Here is an 18,988-nt window from a genome sequence, read left to right as displayed (position 1 = left end):
AATAGAAATGTTGTCTGTATATTTGCAAACCCACTCCCTGTGAAGATACATTTGAACTGCTCCTCTACTCTGCCAAATGTCTCCTGGTACTACTCCAGATAACATATCTTAGCGTCTGTGTCTGTGACTGCACAGATTCTACTCTGACTAATATTAGTGAATGCTTACACGAAGTCAGTGATGTACTGTATCTTCTAGCAAAGGAGGAAAGTGCTGATTTTGGCGGAATGACTGATCCTAGGGTACCAGAGGTCAAATCAAATCAAATGTTATTTGTCATATGCACCGACGACAACAGGTGTTGTAGTACGCCAGGATCCATGTGCGGAGGGAGGTGTTTAGTCACAGGGTCCTTTTCTCAGTGGTGAGCTTTGAGGGCACTATGGTGTTGAATGCTGAGCTGAGCTGTGGTCAGATCTGCTCAATGGAGCTTGAGGGAGAGCTTTGTACACATCTCTGTGTGTGGAGTAAAGGTGGTCTAGAGTTTTTTTTGTAACATGCTGGTAGAAGTGAGTTAAAACCGATTGAAGTTTCCCTGCATTAAAGTCCCTGGCCACTAGGAACTCCGCCCCTGGAGGAGCATGTATACAGCTCGTTGAGTACGGTCTCAGTGCCAGCATCAGTTTCGGGTGGTAAATAGACAGCTATGAAAAATATAGATGAAAACTCTCTTGGTAAATAGTGTGGTCTTCAGTGTATCATGACATACTCTACCTCGGGCGAGCAAAACCTGTGTGTTCATTGTAATGAAATGTAAACCATTCTGCATCCATCTGAGAGGGAAATGCACTGCTCTCATTCAAAGGTTGGAGTTGTATTCCTTTTTCCACACGCCAATAAGCAGCACTGCGTTTCGGCTGTCACTTTCTGGCTGTTTCAAAGCAGATGTCATCAACAAAAACAAAGGGCATTCGTCAGAGCAGCACATTGATTAAAGCACTTCAGTCACTTGAGTGAAATGAGCGTGACATGCGTGGCTACCTTGTTAACCCATTCACTCCCTCCCAGATGAATTTGATGTGAATATCGTAACGCATCTTTATGGATGAAATGGAATGTGTGAATGTGACCTCTCGCTACTATACACACTAATACATTCATCACCTTCACTAATGCCTTTTACTAATGTCAATACATTTTTGTAACCCAGCGTCTTTCTATTCAGTCTCTGCTGGTGGCTCAGCAACTAGCCCAGCAGCTGGCCGGGGGGTCTCCAGGCCTGAACCAGCCCATCCTCATCCCCTTCAATACAGGCGGCCACCTGGGAGGCCAGCAGGGGCTGGTGCTCTCGCTGCCCACGGCCAACATCCAGGGCCTGATGGCTGCAGCAGCCGCACAGGGCATCATGACCCTTCCCCTACAGAACCTGCAAGGTAAGAGAGGGCTCTGCTCCACCAGATTACCTATAGAGGACAAGGTTGGAGACTCAATTTACAGTCGTTTTTGACAGTAATGCGTATAAATGCATGCATTTTAATGTAAAAACAGCAGTGATCTTATGTTATGACATTCACCAAAAGCATTTAGTCCTCACACACTGTATGTACCAGTATCTACAGTTTATGCTACACAGGTTATGTGTTACGATTCACCTGTAAAAAAAAATGTCAATCTAAAAATCCCAGAGGGGATAAAAAGAGTTGGGGGGGGGGTTTATGTTCCAAAAAGCATCTCATCTTCAACTTTCCTGGAGAAAGAGCCATATTAATTACAGGTCAGCGTTTTGCCGCGCGGCGCAAAAGCACTTTGTGCCTGTTTTCTCTGCGTAAGAGTGCACTGTACTCTCTTTTCTCTCTTTCCATCCTCATCCGTCCGTCCACGTGGCTGTACTTATCCTCGCCTTTTAAACTTTAATGCCCAAGTGTTCTCTTTTGATCATAGTTGTAAATGGTTTTCATTTTAATGTTTAAAACATTGTCTCTTTTATACCATTAGATTGAGGGATGGATCGGGAAACCTTCAGTCATGAATGTTGGATGAGAGGGGCCTGGAGTCGCTAATGTAAAAAGATGCCAGGCTGCATGTTAAGCAGTGTGTTTTTGGGTGGAGATTACAATAATGCCAGTGCAGCACAAAGTGCATAGAGAGGAGCCCCCCCCCCACCTCCTCTTCATGTGAGGAAATGGATGGATAGATGGAATGAGTGAAGAAATGGGAAGGAAGTTAGAAGCCCCTAATGGACACAAACATGCATAAATAACAACGTGCATCATCGCTATGGGGTGAGCTTTTAATAAACCCCACATCTATCTAGCCATTGAAGCCCCTCCAATGTATCTCCGAGCAATGGAGGATAATGGGACCAGAAGGTCTGTCTGTCTCACACTTCAACAACTTCTCATATTGTATGTGGGACAAGCCAGAGGCTGTGATAACCGACTGACAAAACACATTGTCATAATGTTGAAAGAACATAACCAACACCTCTCAGTCATCTTCTTTAACAGACGGTTCGGTCCGCAATCCCTTGCTGCAGTTCACCGTTCGTTGGGTACAAAGCTAAGGAAAGAAATGCCTCCTCTGCGGTTTCTTTTTAAGAGCACAGACGCATTCACACGTCCTCCTGCCATCCTATCTGAGAGAGACGCATCGAAGGCACCTCCGTGGAGAGAAAGTGACACAAGTCAGGAGTGAAGCTAAATGTCTTGACTGTGTCCAGGGCCCTCTGGCCACGCGGCGCCCCTCCACTCTCCCCTGTCGGAGCTCATCAGGGCCCCACTGACTATGAGGCCTGCTGGCACAGCACCTCTGTCAGGCATCCCCGGCCTGCCCCCTTGCCCCCCCCACTCACCCCAGTCCCCCCCAGCCCTGATTAATCACACGTTTACTGTTGTCAGTGTCCGTACTCCCTACTGTCGCCTGCAGTGCCCAGAGCTAGCAGCCAGCTCATTTCACGACCTCGGGAGCAAGTGTGTTTACAGCCCTGCTACACCGCACCGTGACACGCTGCTACACTGGTTAATTAGCGTCACAACAGACGCAGACAACTATTAGCCTACAGTAATGAGACTGCAGGAGGATCTCTAACTCTATTTAAATCTAATGACCCGGCTAATGATCAGCAAATATGTCTGTTTGACTTGGGGGGGGGGGATTCTTCACAGTACATAACACAGTAGAAAAGAAATGCACACCTATAAAGACGAGGTGCTGGCTAGCGGAGTAGAAACACTCTAGGAGCTCAGATGCAAAAATGTAATACCAACGTTTCAACAGCCAAGCTATCTTCATCAGGGTATAACATTCTTACAACTGAGATAAGCAGAGAAATGTGAGAGCCAAGCGATTCCCGTTAAGCATCTTTGATCACTTATCTCTCGATAAACACGCCTGGCATTTTGCCTCGTCTAAGATCCTTCCTTAAAATGGAGAGAGAGAGAGAGAGAGAGAGAGAGAGAGAGAGAGAGAGAGAGAGAGAGAGAGAGAGGAGCTTGCAGGCTGGAGAGTTGTGAGACGGAGTGATGAATAACCGTCATTGTAATGAGGTTGTGCAGTAAAGTTGGAGCTGCTGCTTAAATAAAACGGAGCAGCAGCAGCATCTTGTCGCGGACACGGTAAACACAGCAGCACCCAGTGTAACTTGTTATTTGTCAGAATGATTTATGCCAGGAAACATTCTGTACAAACAAATTCCCATTGAAACTAGACAAGGGAGAAAGGTATCTTGTGTAACAGAGTTTCCACTGCTGTACCTGCAACTAGTTTAGGGTTATGTTGTTTGTCCAATTATGTGATGATTCATATTGATTAACTGTAATTTGACGTAATTATTACTATATTACTGTTGTATATTGTATAATTAGATATGTGAATGAAACAAAACACAACAAGTATCTAACTAGATATAGTGTTCTTGGAAATATAGATTACTCACATAAATACCCTGCACAAAAAGGTGCTATCTAGAACCTAAATTATATTTACCTTTATTTAACTAGGCAAGTCAGTTAAGAACAAAATCTTATTTTCAATGACAGCCTAGGAACAGTGGGTTAACTGCCTGATCAGGGCGCAGAATGACAGATTTGTACCTTGTCGGCTTGGGGGTTTGAACTTGCAACCTTCCGGTTGCTAGTCCAACGCTCTAACCACTAGGCTACCCTGCCACCCCGTAGGAGAACCCCTTTGAAGAACTAGTCGTGGTTCCAGGTAAAAACCCTTTTGGTTCGAGGTTGAACCCTTTTTGGTTCCACGTAGAACCCTTTCCACAGAGGATCCTACGTGGGACCCAAAAGGGTTCTACCTGAAACTAAAAAAAGGGTTCTACAGGGAACCAAAACAAGTTATCATACGGGGACAGCTGAAGAACCCTTTTGGAACCCTTTTTTCGAGGAGCGTGATAACATTTTATTGGATTTTCAAAACAGCTTTGTTGCACGTACAGCCTACAGTAATTGGCCATGCAAGATTGCCTTCCTTGTATTGTAGGTTGTAAAGTATCAAAGAAGCAGAATTGTAATGCTCAATGGAGGGAAATAAATGAAACATCATTCGCCTGCTTCTTTTCTCTATGACTGACTCGACACTAATTCAAGACTCAATTCAACCAAACAGACCCCTTTCTTATTAATAAGCGTATCCCGTCCTTATTTTCTCTCAGCCCAGGCACCAGGCACCGCGCACATGACATCAGAGACCACCGTTCCAATGGTGAGGTGAGAGTATTGTTCCCCTCACTTGAAACGGCACTCGGGGATCCAGGTAGATAAACGCTGTGCATCCCACTCACCTAGCGGTACCGCCTAATGAGAAGACGTGTCAGTAGCAATCAAAGACATGTCTCCTCCATGGTTTGATGAAAACGCTCAAACACTATCGGTGCCGTTTTCATGTTGTGAGTGGGTGTTAACATGACACAAATTATGGAAATCACTGCTCATTACAACACCAAAGGGGTGCACTAGTTAGTTCATGTCAGACTCCATCTCTCCCGCTCAGCTGAATGCAGGTGGGGGTACGCCACCGCTCTTTTAAGAGATTAGCTCACCACCGCACCACAGCTCCCAGGAACCATGCGATTTAAAGTGAATGCCTGTCTATACCCTTTGCCTCACCCTCATTCCACCATTGGTGCATTTCAAACATGCCACTTTGTTTGAACTATACTGTCACACAATGTGTGTGTGTGTGTGTGTGTGTGCGCGCGCGTGCGTGCGCACATTTGCATGTGTACGTACCTAGCAGCAAATAAAAATCTCTGTCACATAAAAATGTTAATGTTGAGAATCCTAAGAATAACTAACATACAGCAGACTGTCATGGTGGTAAAGAGGAGCTATGCAAAACTTATAATAGTTCATCTAATTTCAGTTTATGTGACAAAACAAGCAATGTAGAAAATCATAATACAACGAGGGTCTAATCCTTAATGCTGATTGGTTAAAACCACATTCCAGCCGGTGTCTATTCCACAAGTTGCCACTGGCTAAATTGGGCTCCCGAATGGCGCAGCAGTCTAAGGCACTGCATCTCAGTTGCATGTGTCGCTAAAGACACCCTGGTCGCTACAGACACCCTGGTTCAAATCCAGGCAGTATCATAAACAGCCATGATTGGGGAGTCCCATAGGGTGGTACAGAGTTGACTAGGGTATGTTGTCATTGTAAATAATAATTTGTTCTTAACTGACTTTCTTAAATAAATGTTACATTTAAGTAATCTATGACGTTGAAATGCTTGTTTACTCTGTTCCATCTGACTGCTAAACTTGATCTCCACTATAATCTCACACTTCTTTGAGACTAACATTTAGTTATTCAACAGTGGAGATTTGCATAAATGTTGCTGTCTGTCTCTCTGACATTTGCAACATTGTTTCAATGTTGAATCTCCTGTTGTCCAATAGTAATGAACCGGATGAGACAGACAGGCAGCGCTTCTCAGCCAGTCGAAATCCCTAATCAACTGGCATAATTTTTATGGATATATACAGAAAAAGGTCAATTGAAAAATGGTGAAACTATCATGTTTCAGGCAAGACCCAAATGCAGACTGTGTCGAAGTAACAATGTTTATTACAGTAACAGGGGCAGGTCCAAGCAGGCAGGGGTCAATAATCCAGAGTAGTGGGCCAAAGATACAGGACGGCAGGCAGGCTCAGGGTCAGGTCAGCCAGAGGTCGGTAATCCAGAGTAGTGGGGCAAAGCTACAGGATGGCAGGCATTCTCAGGGCGGGCAGAAAAGGTCAGGGAAAAACAGGGAACAAACAAGAGATAGGAACAGAGGGGGAAAAAACGCTGGTAGGCTTGACGAAACAAAATGAACTGGCAACAGACAAACAGAGAACACAGGTATAAATACACAAGGGATAATGGGGAAGATGAGCAACACCTGGGGGGGGTGGAGACAAGCACAAAGACAGGTGAAACAGATGTCCCGGTAACGTCCATCAGACTCATATTGGACCCCAGTCGATGAGTATCTGGAGAGACTTGGACTGGTCGCCCCACAGCAGGGTGGCATGGAGAGGGGGGCGAGTAGGGGGAGATGCAAAATGATCCTTAAGACCCATAAGAGTACTCATTCCTACAAATGAGCTAGGTCTCTTAAAGGGACAGGTAGACACCTAATGGCTGGCAGTACCGCAATACAGACAACTATGGGTGTTAAGTCTGCATACGCGTTCGGCTGGAGACGGCCTAGCCCTGCCGAGCTGCATTGGCTCTGCCGAGGTAAATCGGCACTCTTCGGAGGCTCTTGGAGGAACTCGGGGAAGCTTGGCTCCTCTCGGCGACGTAGACGCCGGGGACTTCCGGAGTTCATCAGATGCAAGGTGGGATCCTTGAGTGAGCGATTGGGACCACAATCAGACCTCCTTTCCCTCCTACGTTCCTGTTCCCGTCCATCGATCCGGATGGTTAAGGCGATGAGTGAGACGAGATCCACCGGTAGTTCCTGGGCTGCAAGCTTGTCCTTTACTTCCTCCGATAATCCGTGCAGGAACGTGCTGAACAGCACTGGTTCCAGGCACCCTCCGCAGCTAGCGTGTGGAAATCCACGGTAAGCACGGGGAGTTGGCGCAGGTCTCCGACCTGACTTCGCCACACTCCCCGTGTGCCTCCCCCAAATACATTTTTGGGGCTGCCTCTCGGGCTTCCAGCCGCGCTGCCGTGCTGCCTCCTCATAACTCCGCCTCTCGGCTTTCGCTGCCTCCAGCTCTGCCTTGGGGCGGCGATACTAAAACAAAGACAAAACAAAGGAACTAAGGTCAGAACGTGACAATGTGACTGTAAATTTGCCGTAGTTGGCAAGCTAGCAAGCAAAGATAAGAACGTTGCCAGCCAGTATGGGAATGGAACATTTAGAACGAACGATTGGGTCGCGTCCTTAGATACAGAAAGAAAAGACTGAATGACTGGGTCGCGTCCATAGATACAGAACAAAAAAACAAATGACTGGGTCACATCTCTTGCAACGCTAGATTTGTTTCGGGACTATATCTTGTGGAAGGATGGAATAGTATGAATAAATTAATCAAAATAACGTTTTTAATGAAAATATATCAATCATTATTTGAATATATTGGTAAACTGTTGTATAAAAGTAATAATGCCCTCAAAACCGGTGTTTGGAGGAAATACTGCCACAATTTGCAAAAACTAAACTTAAGAAGGGAAGCATAGAAATAGCATACATAGAACAGATCCACCACTTCTTAGTCTTGCTTTCAATGAGAAGATTTATAACCCACATTTCAATGTAGATTTGGTCGGATCGCCCATAAAGTTACATATAGCAGCTTTATAAGTGTTTGTCAAATTCATAGTGCATCAGGATGGATTATAATAATATCAGACAGAATGGTGAGACTTTATTACCGCCAAGTCCTCTCATACGCCCCCTAGATCAACACCCCTCTCCCTATCTCATCACAATAGAAACGATCCCAGCCCGTCTCCTGTTTAATTGGAAGCTTCCTCCACCAGTATGTATTCCACGTCGTTCCTTTAATGATTCAACTTTGCTGCGGTTGTAAGGTGACTCGCAGGGGAGGGAGTGGCATTTAAATAAATAACCGTGATAAAATGTAGACCTCGTACATTTCAAAGATAATGCAACTAGCGACGCCATAAGGAGCAGCTGCATACACTGTCCCGGAGCGATAAATTGATTGATTTGTTGTGACAGCAGCCAAATAATTGAGAGTGAGAGGTGCTGTTGAAGATGAAGAGCAGACTGAGGCAGGTTCGCCCAGACAATCCCAGCAGATATGACGCCTGGGTTCTCATCTCTGCCATTGATATCAGCTGCCACTAGTTTATTGTTTGGGAAACGTGGGGGGCGACTGCTTGTGTGACAGTTCAGGGAAAGAAAATAACTCACCAATCAGAATGAGCCAGAGCAGTGTTCAAAAGGTTAGAATCAAACACCCTTGTTTTCACTCAAGCAGGTGAACACTCGTACACACACGCATACACCTATCCCTTGAGACGTACTATTTAAACCTACATGTTAGTTTTTGAAGCAGAGGTGTAATTCAATTTCACCTCCAAATGTTACATTATTTCAAAACGTTTGTCCTCAATTTGCGGTTGTATTGCAACATCATGCATAGGATCAAGTAATACGAGGAATGCTATTTATTCTTTCTCATTGTATACAGTTTATTTACGGCTTATGTCTTTAAGAAATTGCCATTGTCTGGCATACTCTCGCAGCTTTGCTGGTCACAACATTGACCTGCTAAATCCCAGCTCCTCCACATGTCGTTGTTTGTTTTCAGCTGTGCTGCAGGACAGCGAGTTGCTGGTGGAGCCTAAGAGAGAGGGAGAGAGAAAAGGGGTGAGAGCGAGAGAGAGGGGGGGGTGAGAGAGGGGGGAGCGAGAGAGAGGGAGAAAGGGGAGAGAGGGGGGGGAGAGAGAGGGAACGGGAGAGAGGGGGAGGGAGAGAGAGAGGGAACGGGAGAGAGGGGGAGAGAGACAAAGAGAGAGCACTCTTGATGTCAGTGTAGTAATAACAATGCTAATCAGACATGGCTGTGGCTGCTTCACTACAGCAAGCCCTGACATGTGCCCTTACTGCTGCAGAGAGAGCACTGAGGGAGACATTCTGCTAACATCATGTCATAACCATAGACCCAAGAACTACACATGAGGTACCTGTACTGTATAGGGTGTGATGTGTATTTCTACACATGCTTTGCACGATAGTAACAGTGTTTGTCGCCTAGCTATTTTGGCTGACAATAGAGGTCTGTGTGGAAGAGTAAAATGCTCTATTCTGACAGAGAGGTGGTGCAGGGAGGCCTGAAATGACTTGCGATTTTCCAACTGGTATTAAATAAAATTACAAAGTTGGAACACATTCCCTTTACCCTAGCCAGCTCTGATTCGATCAACTGGACTATAACAATACATTACATTACCAGCCGGACTCCTTCTGTCGCCCCATGTTCAGTCAAATATGGAATGAAAAATGGGATGGTGTTAAATATATATGTTTTTTACTTATTTGATACTGAACTTGTATTTTAGGTAATACAATTATTATTATTATCATCAAAAGATTTTGTTTTTCAAACATTTTGACATTTCCATATTTCCAATATTTCTAGCAAATTACCTCAGAGCCTAGACAGTCGTACAGATGGTAGTTAGCATATACAGAATTACCTCTCACTCTGGTTATTTTCCCTCCAGAAGGTTAACAGAGGATTAGCACCCCTCACACATTAAAGGTCTGCCAGAGATTGCCACGGCACGATCCCTACACGTTCAGGAACAATCTGTAGTCAAGCATTTTAAATGAAAATTGATTTGTGATTTACATGGTCACTGATAGGAAAATTACCTTACGAAATATTGTAAATGAAATACTACACAAGGTGCTGTGGTAGAAAGCAGACAGAGATGGTAATCTTGTGGAACTGAAATTCCCGCCTGGCAGAATTGGGTGACATTTTACATTTATCTGTGTTCCGCATGACTTGTAATGTTAATGGTCATTTTATGGGACAGAACTGGAATGAACATGGTGTTATCACAGATTGCCTCCAATGTAGAATTGTGTAAAGTAGCACAGCTGTGTCCTTTATTTCCTATTTTTCAGTAAGGTGACTTATTGAATGATCTGTCCTCTGTTGTTGAATGTATGCATTCAGCCCATTTTTTTAAATCAAGCAGTTCAACTCCAAACGTCATTACAAACACACACCTTTACTGAAGCGAAGGCTTTACAGGGAGACTGTAGTGTATTTTACCACTGGGTTGTTTGAAAATTCATCTTCATGGGTTAGAGGTTTTAGAAATGTGGTGGGAAAAGTACTGAAAGGCTTCTTCTCCTTCTACCAAGTGAGGATTTTAAAGAAGCTATTCAATCTGAATTGTCCTCTAGGGATACTTGCGAAACAAATCATTACTGAAATTGGTAACATTCAGTGTGTTTTTTTTGTCAGAAATCCTAAGACTTATTCAGAAATATATAGTTTTGCTTTCTTACAGCACTGAATACTTTTCAAAAGTAATAAAGTAGGAGAATTTCTTTCATAATGGACAAGCAGCTCAAGCGTGATTGGAATACATAATTTTGTCAATACAAAAATATCAGATTATCAATACAACCCAACACTTTTTCAATACAAATCTACCATCAACTTAATAATAACAGGAAATCAATAAAGACTTATCTACTAATGAATACTGCTTCCACTCACCCCACATTTACTCATTTTAATCAATAGCCTGTGCACTCATCCTTTCCATTCCCTACAAGGACCAGACAGGCATAACACAGGGATTTCAAAGGGGAACAGTCCGGCGTGTTTGAAAAGTAATAGAAATAACTTAGCAGAACAAAGTGCGACTCCGTAAAGAGCATAAGGCTCAGGGGGTCACAAGGATCCAGTCCAGCACAGATCACTCTAAGGTCATTATTAACCACGGCTCGCCAGTTCCATGTCTGTGAAACCAGAGAGCCTGTGGTGACAGCAGATAGTGTTGAAACAAACCCCATGGCCATTGGGAGAATGCTGGTCCGCTAGGCTGCTAAAAGCTATCTGTGGTTACTAATTGCTGGCCGGGGCCTAATTGCCTTAATTAATAGGTTTGGTGTCTCAGGGCTAAGACAGGGGAGCTTGTATCAGTGTCAGAGGAGCTCAGAAGCCCAGGAGGTCTGGGGGGGGGGGGGGGGTGGTGGGGTCCCTGGGGGCCCATCTCTGGATTAACCACAGATACATCACAGATGGATTATATAGTGTTTGAGCAGGATGGCATGTTTAGACCAGAGAGATCCATTACTCTCTGATCATAAGAGAGCATTACTTAGTACATCTCAGGGTAGAGAGAAAAGCGATGGTTTCTGTCTCTGTTCAAACACATCGCTCACCCCTCCTGTACTCTCCTCCCCCTTCCACTCCGGTTCCTGAATTATGTGGCTGTAATTCAGAGTGACAAAGTAGATTTAGCACCTTTTCCCACCGACAATGGGGGTTTTGTTCAGTGAGCTCTCACTGTGAAATTAGCCCTGGTGCTCCCTTTTTTCCGGCTGCAGTGAAATGGTTACAAGACACAGATCAGCCCATAAGAAAATAGAAATGATTCAACAAATCTTCTGCTTTCCCCTTCTGCCTGCACCTCACCCCAACCCCATCTTCCCCTCTCCACTACCCCTTCCTCTTCCCCCATCAAGCACCTGGCAAAGGCTTGTAAGTTTCGGGTGCATGCATTTTTTTTTCTTCTGATGATATATTGTCCCGGTGGTGAATTTCATTTACTGCTGCTGCCCTTTGCTAAACCTGTTGCTAGTCAGTGAGCATGATAAGCGTATAAGTAGTGCACTACTTCATTCATCATACATCGTTCTGGGCCCTCAAATATCTCATATGCGATTCAGGAGGAAACTACTAAACCGGCACAAATAATCCCTCTAGGAAACAGCTGAGGTTATGTTAAACGCTGCGTAAGAAATATATTGGATTGTTTGCATGTGTAATGAAATATACATTTCTGATGCTTGCATTTTGCAGCTTATTTGCCTTCATTTCGGTTTATGTGGTATGAAATGTATCACAAGTAGTGGTGCTTGTGATTTACATCATAAAGCTCTCATATATTTCTGACACCATCTTTGCCTTTGCATTTTGAAATCTGCCCCCCCCCCCCAATCATATCGCTTCTGTGTTGTGTTGTATTAAAGAGCATCACTAATCACAAGAGGCTCTGTGTCACTCAGAAGTCTCCACATCACTGGGGCTGACAATGTTGTGCTGGTGGGCATGTTGTGCTGTGCGAAAGTGCTTACACTCTCCCACAGACAACCAAAGGGAATAATTAAAGACAGAATATGGAGGCAGAAGAATGGAGAGCAAATCCCATTGTTTTGGGGTTATTTCATCCCACTGAATTCTTTCTCTCCTCTCTCTCTCTCCTTCTATTCTCGCATTCCTCTCTCCAAATGCACTGTGGGTAATATGGCACACTTTCAAAAGCTTATGTAAGCGAGGCAGCATACAACAAAGGGCCTATGATGTCCTACTCATCCCCACATTGTCTTTTCATTATTTTAGAATCATTTCATATCTGGGGGAGTGGGGGAGTGGGGGAGTGAGTAGGCGAACGAAGCAATGCTTAATAACCCCATAATGTAGCTGCCGGAAAGCTGAGAAGGAAAGATGCTTTTTGAAGGACTTGAAAACAACCCGTGTGCTCTTATTTCTCCCTTCCTCCCTCCTCTCTCTTTTCTAACAGCATCATTTCTTTAAACCTCCCACAATCACAACTGTTATCCAAATAATCCCCAATGAAATTCTAATTTAAGTTGAGTAGACTATTAGAGGAGCTCGACTACACTCCATTTCGGGAGCAGTAAATGTTGCCCCTCAATCTCTCCCAGCTTTTACTGTCAGTCAGAGAGCACTCAGTCATCTCCGTGCATCGGGCCCGCAATATTGATTTTTCCACCCACTGAAACAGCCGCATGAACATAAATTTTGCATGAGGCTTTTACTCACGTCCTCCGCCTCCGTCTGACGACAGATGATGGGACCGTGAACGGGCTGTAATAACCCGGCCTGGCCTGCCAGGGCCGACAGGCTTCACAGGGGCTCCAGACTCTCCTCTGTTATCTACCACAGAATGGCAAAAGGCAGAGATACTGTTGGATGGACGATTTACGTCTGTTGTGTTCAATGACACGTTCTGTATCACCTCCACCTCTGTCTGAGCCTCCCTTCGGGACAGACTTTTGAAGAGCGAGAGAAGCCTGCTATGTTCATAGGGAGTTTTCCTACTGTAAGGAATGAGTGGGTTAAGCAGCCATGCCTAGTATTATGTCCGATTAGGTGTTACAGAGAACAACTCAGAGGACAACTGGGATCAGACGTGTCACTCCTCAGGTGTAGTTAAAGAGCCAGTTGGGATGTTCGGCCATCTTGATTGACTGTACTACTGTATTGATGTAAGATATTGACCTCGGCGTACACACCACGGACAAACTGAATTGGTCCCCCCACACAGACAGCGTTGTGAAGAAGGCGCAGCAGCGCCTCTTCAACCTCAGGAGGCTGAAGAAATTTGGCTTGTCACCAAAAGAACTCACAAACGTCTACAGATGCACAATCGAGAGCATCCTGTCGGGCTGTATCACCGCCTGGTACGGCAACTGCTCCGCCCACAACCGTAATGCTCTCCAGAGGGTAGTGAGGTCTGCACAACACATCACCGGGGGCAAACTACCTGCCCTCCAGGACACCTACACCGCCCGATGTCACAGGAAGGCCATAAAGATCATCAAGGTCAACAACCACCAGAAGGCAAGGTCAGTACAAGTGCATCAAAGCAGGGACCGAGAGACTGAAAAACAGCTTCTATCTCAATGCCATCAGACTGTTAAACAGCCACCACTAACATTGAGTGGCTGCTGCCAACATACTGACTCAACTCCAGCCACTTTAATAATGGAAATTGATGGCAATTGATGTAAAAATGTATCACTAGCCACCTAAAACAATGCCACTTAATATAATGTTTACATACCCTACATTACTCATCTCATATGTATATGTATATACTGTACTCTATATCATCTACTGCATCTTGCCATCTTTATGTAATACATGTATCACTAGCCACTTTAAACTATGCCACTTTTTGTTTATATACCCTACATTACTCATCTCATATGGATATACTGTACTCTATACCATCTACTGCATCTTGCCTATGCCGTTCTGTACCATCACTCATTCATATATCTTTATGTACATATTCTTTATCCCTTTGCACTTGTGTGTATAAGGTAGTAGTTGTGGAATTGTTAGGTTAGATTACTCGTTGGTTATTACTGCATCGTCGGAATTAGAAGCACAAGCATTTCGCTACACTCGCATTAACATCTGCTAACCATGTGTACGTGACAAATACACATTTGATTTGATTTGACCTTTCACGTGGACAGATACAGGCTATAAAAAACAAATGCTATTCAATTATAGCAATTAAATATCTACGGTGAATCACAGATAAAGTAGGTGCGCTATTATACTGTATCTTTTTACTTATTTGTGTTCTAATATCTCCATGTAGAGGACTCAATACTCAATACTTTCAAATCCTTCCCCTGGGGTGAGAATTCCACAACACAGCTTCGTATTGTCTTGCATCAGTGAAAGCGTTATCTGTGGATCCCTACAAGCGGTGTGTTTTACTCTGTAAAACCCCATGGCCCATTCGACTCCAGTCTCTACTGCTTCCATTTTAGTAGTGTCAAAACCCCTCCGAAGCGACACTGAAACATTGATATTGTCTACAGTGAGTGCAGGTATTTTTTTTTTACACAGTTGGATCTTTTATCTGGTTTTATTTGCCCTGTGTTCATTCTAACCATGGCCACGGAGCAGGAATCAATGTTTCATGCTCTCAACGTGATTCGTATATACCACAGCTACCGAATGATAAAACTGAGAAACACATTTGTGTTCCCAGATGTCTCGGGAAACCTATGACATTGAAATGTGTCGTGTGACCTTTAGTTCAATGTGTGAGCGTTATCTGGACGCAACACCACGACGTCTGGTGCTGAAATTTGAAATCCTCCGCGACACAAAATAAAATATGTTCCGTTTTAGTTCGATATCTATTAAAAAAGGGCGAAGGGAAACATGCCACTGAAATATAATGCTGCATGCTAAATTGAGCCGCCATATTGCTAATACCAATAACATGGACTATTTCTCTGGAGTCAGTGCTCCTCCTAATTTACCACCTTGATAAAGTTGCATGGAAACAGCTGCATGTGCAAAAGAAGTTTCTGGTAGACATAACATGTTTTCATCCCAGTTTATTAGTCTGAGTGTGCTTCCTCTTAATCCTCGGGGTAAAAATGACCTTCCTCCGTCCATGTTCATAATTGCCAAGTGCCCCGCCGACTCGTCCATCTCTCTCCAGTGGAGTAATTATCCGTGTGGCTCATTGAGCAACCATTCGAGACAGTGCTTTATGTCCTCCCACAGTGGGACGTGAGGCAGAGACATAATAGGTCTGTTGTTTCCTCTCATTATCTCCTCTCCCTTTGCTTGTTCAAGAACCACAGCAATGTTAAGACGACCGCCTAAAATAGTCAGAACACATATTTTCATTTACTTCATGAAGGCACCTCTTCAGACCCCTGACTGGCTCCTATTTTACTGCAGTCTGCTAATGATGCTGGGAGGAGAGAGGTGAAGATAGAGCGACGGTCGCTTTAGATTCGTTTTTTCACCTTTTGATGATTTATGCCTCCGAACATTTGAACACATTTTGCATTGAATGTTTTAGCCTACAATATTCTTATTTTTGTACTTGAAGAACTAACTCTTTACACAACATTGAATTGACTGGACTCCTCGCCGTTCTGTCTGTGCGATACACACAATACAATGTAAGAAAGAGATTTCGTAAAGAGTTAACCAATGCACTAAACGTTGTGGGTTGAAACCAGACCAGTCAATGTCCTTTTATCCATTTATTTCTTAACTGTCTCTTTCATGTGGCCTTTGACCTGGCCTTTGCTGGGAGCTGAGTGTGATGAGCATGGATATAGACATTGAATGCTTCTCCTTTCAATTATCACATGACCTTTTGCCATTGGTGACTTTCTTTCAATACTGTATATAACAAATACTTGGCCTTTTTCATTATTTCTATACAGTATTTTGTATTGTACCTCGTATACATGTGTCCTAACTACACACACACACACAAGCACGCACGCACGCACACACACACATATAGTGTGCAGTGCTATAAAAGTAAGTTAACTTACTTCTCCTTAAAAGTTATTTCTTTATAAATCTATATATTTTTGTCTTTATTGTTCCTTATATGTATGGAATGATTTAGTATCCTGACCTTTCAAAATAGTTACTACACATATGCATCCTATAGACAGATATGGACAAGTGCACATTACACGCTCACAGACTCACACACACACAAACACAGGGGTGAGCTGTTGTTAACACCGAGGAGAAAAGGACAGAGGCCAAATCAAGCCCAGAGAGAGAACTGCAGTAATGGGGCAGGGACCAGAGAGGGGTCTGTTGTAATGAGAGAGGTGGCTGCTTCTCTCTCTCATCCTCTCCTGAGCGACACAGGAAACAGAAATAGCATTTTGTTTGACGTACGAGCCGGTTTTGACCTAGCCTCGCGACCTTTGACAATCAGTCTCGCTTTGTACTTCACAGAGTCAGGGCTGCAGCAGTCAAAGACGACAGTTCATTTCTACAGTGGCACCATCCACGCTGAAACAAAGTTGACCAGAGCCTACAGTAGGGGTGTCAAACAAATGGGATCTGGCTCACGGGTGGTTTGAGTTTTTTTTTAAATACCTAAAAACGAACTCAATATACTTTGTATTGATTAAAACCAAATCAAAACGGCATACCCCCAAGCCATAAGACTCCTGAACAGCTAATCAAATGGCTACCCCGACTAGTTGCATTGCCCCCCCACGCTGCTGCTACTCTCTGTTATTATCTACGCATAGCCACTTTAATAACTCTACCTACATGCACATAATTACTGTATCCTTTTTGAGGTATTTCATCTTCCACCTACTGGGACCTCTTACGGTCCAAAAGTGCTACAGTATACAGTAGATTACAACTTACAATAATACACATGTAATGAACATCTTCAGCTGGCATGTATTTTCAGTATTTTGTCTGTGTTGTGGCTTATTCTTAATATCATGATTATCAGAGGCTTGCTAGTTCAACCGTCAGATTGGGCTCCTTTATCCTGTACCCCTAAGCATGGTGCCTGTAAGTGAGAGGGCCACTTGAACACTGTGCCAGGATTGGTGAACGTGTAGCCATGGGAGTGAAGAACACATAATGAGCTCCATAGGATCCCAGCAGCCTTTTGCCCTTGTCTCCATCTTCTCCGAACCTCCATTTCTCCTCCTCCTCCATCCACTGTCTGCTTGAGGAGGTAGCACGAACAATTAGTGGATACAGGGATGCTAGATTATGAGGTCAGCCAAAGCAATCAGACAGCCACTGTTAGATGAATGCTCTTCCAGCAACAGGGGGAAGAAGGGTCAGTGGGCCTCTCGGTCTGAACAAGATGACAGAATTTATAAAGCATCGCTGTTAAAGAATATAGTTACCTGCGGTGTAGCTGTTATAATAAGGCCACATGGGGCTTCTTCCATATTCCCTCTGTATTTGTTTTCCTTTTTCATATTCTTTTGTTTTGCCACTCTTTCCTCCTCGGCCTCACGGTCGACGCTGGAGGAAATTCTCTGACTCCTCTTTGATCTTCCCCTGGTTTAGATAAAACATTTTTGACAGAAATCTCTTTTTATCTCTCTCGCTCTCCTTTTCCTTCTTTCTGTCTTTCATTCCTCCCCTTTTCCATCTTTTTAACTGGCGCCCTCCACATTTCCTTGCGGTACACTTGCGAGCAGGAAGAGAGGTGCCCAGTCCTGTCATAGCTTGCTGGACAACTTGCCCCAAAACATTTCAAATGAGAATTGGACTCTTGGCTTTAGCGAGCCAAAGATGATATATAATTCATGGTGGGTGTGGGAGAGGTGTCAATGTGTCAGGAGGTAGAAGAAATGTAAAAGTGTTGCCGCTATTTACTGGCACAGAGACACTGGCCCACATCCCAAATGACACACTATTCCCTTTATAGTGCACCACCCGATAGGGCTCCGGTCAAAACTAGTGCGCTATATAGGGAATAGGGTGCCATTTGGGACACAGCCACTTGCTTTCTTCACTGGGATTCTTCTTCTGCTACTTAGAGCCGAGGAAAAGAGGGAGGTCTTGATCAAATGCTCGCATGTGCCTCTCCAGAACCCAGAGCGACCGGACTAATCAAAGAAATGTCTGCCCTCATGTTTTATTAATTCATCTCGCTATGAAACAGCCGTTGGTTTAATTATTGAAGCGCATTGATTCAGTATGTATACAAGCTGGTCTACCCCTCTATTCACAAATGCTCTGCTGTGTTATCAAACGCCAGCCAACACTCTCTTTTCTGCCATTGATCTATTGTTGTTCTCTCCATTTCTCGAGACCTCTCATTGTTTTAAAGGCTGAAAGAGGACTCCGTTGCGGTAGCCTGGCCAATGTAGGTTATATCGATGTTATACGGCTTAAAATAGCTTTCTTAACATACCGAAAGCAGGTAATAGTACTTTTGCAAGATACTGTAGTACACTCACATGCAGTCCCAGAACTGGCAAAAACACCACCAAGTGTTAGGCTGGGGGCAGACCAATGGTAACAAGAGCCCTCTGAATGTCTATCGGATCTTTTGTATGGTGCCTGTCGTTCACCGCACCGCCAGTACCCTCTTCTCAAGGAGAAAAGTCAAGTAGATTCACAGTCAAATAATGGTCTCAGAACCTACAGGCTTTTTTACTAGAGAACTGGTAAAGGTCAGGGGGAAATTTGACATCTTGATCAAATATTTGGTTGGCCATTAGAAATGACTTGGTTTTGTGTCACTCTCTTTATACTGCCCGCTGAGTGATTATAAGGGTGAAATGCTGTATGCCTTAG

The 18,988-nt window shown here is 44.1% G+C and overlaps 1 protein-coding gene across 1 annotated transcript in view; it reads left to right on the top strand.

Annotated features, from left to right (window-relative positions):
• LOC135518556 (POU domain, class 6, transcription factor 2-like) overlaps window positions 1-18,988 on the top strand; it is an 86,778-nt gene that overhangs the window by 22,968 nt on the left and 44,822 nt on the right. The window contains exon 3 of the mRNA XM_064943723.1: window positions 1,166-1,373. Coding sequence (XP_064799795.1) covers window positions 1,166-1,373 — 208 coding nt within the window. The remainder of the gene's footprint in view (window positions 1-1,165; window positions 1,374-18,988) is intronic.

Source organism: Oncorhynchus masou, chromosome 28, assembly GCF_036934945.1.
Source record: "Oncorhynchus masou masou isolate Uvic2021 chromosome 28, UVic_Omas_1.1, whole genome shotgun sequence".
Classification (NCBI taxonomy): Eukaryota; Metazoa; Chordata; class Actinopteri; order Salmoniformes; family Salmonidae; genus Oncorhynchus; species Oncorhynchus masou.
The sequence above is the reverse complement of the archived record's forward strand: the minus strand, read 5'-3'. Positions and strand labels throughout refer to the sequence as shown.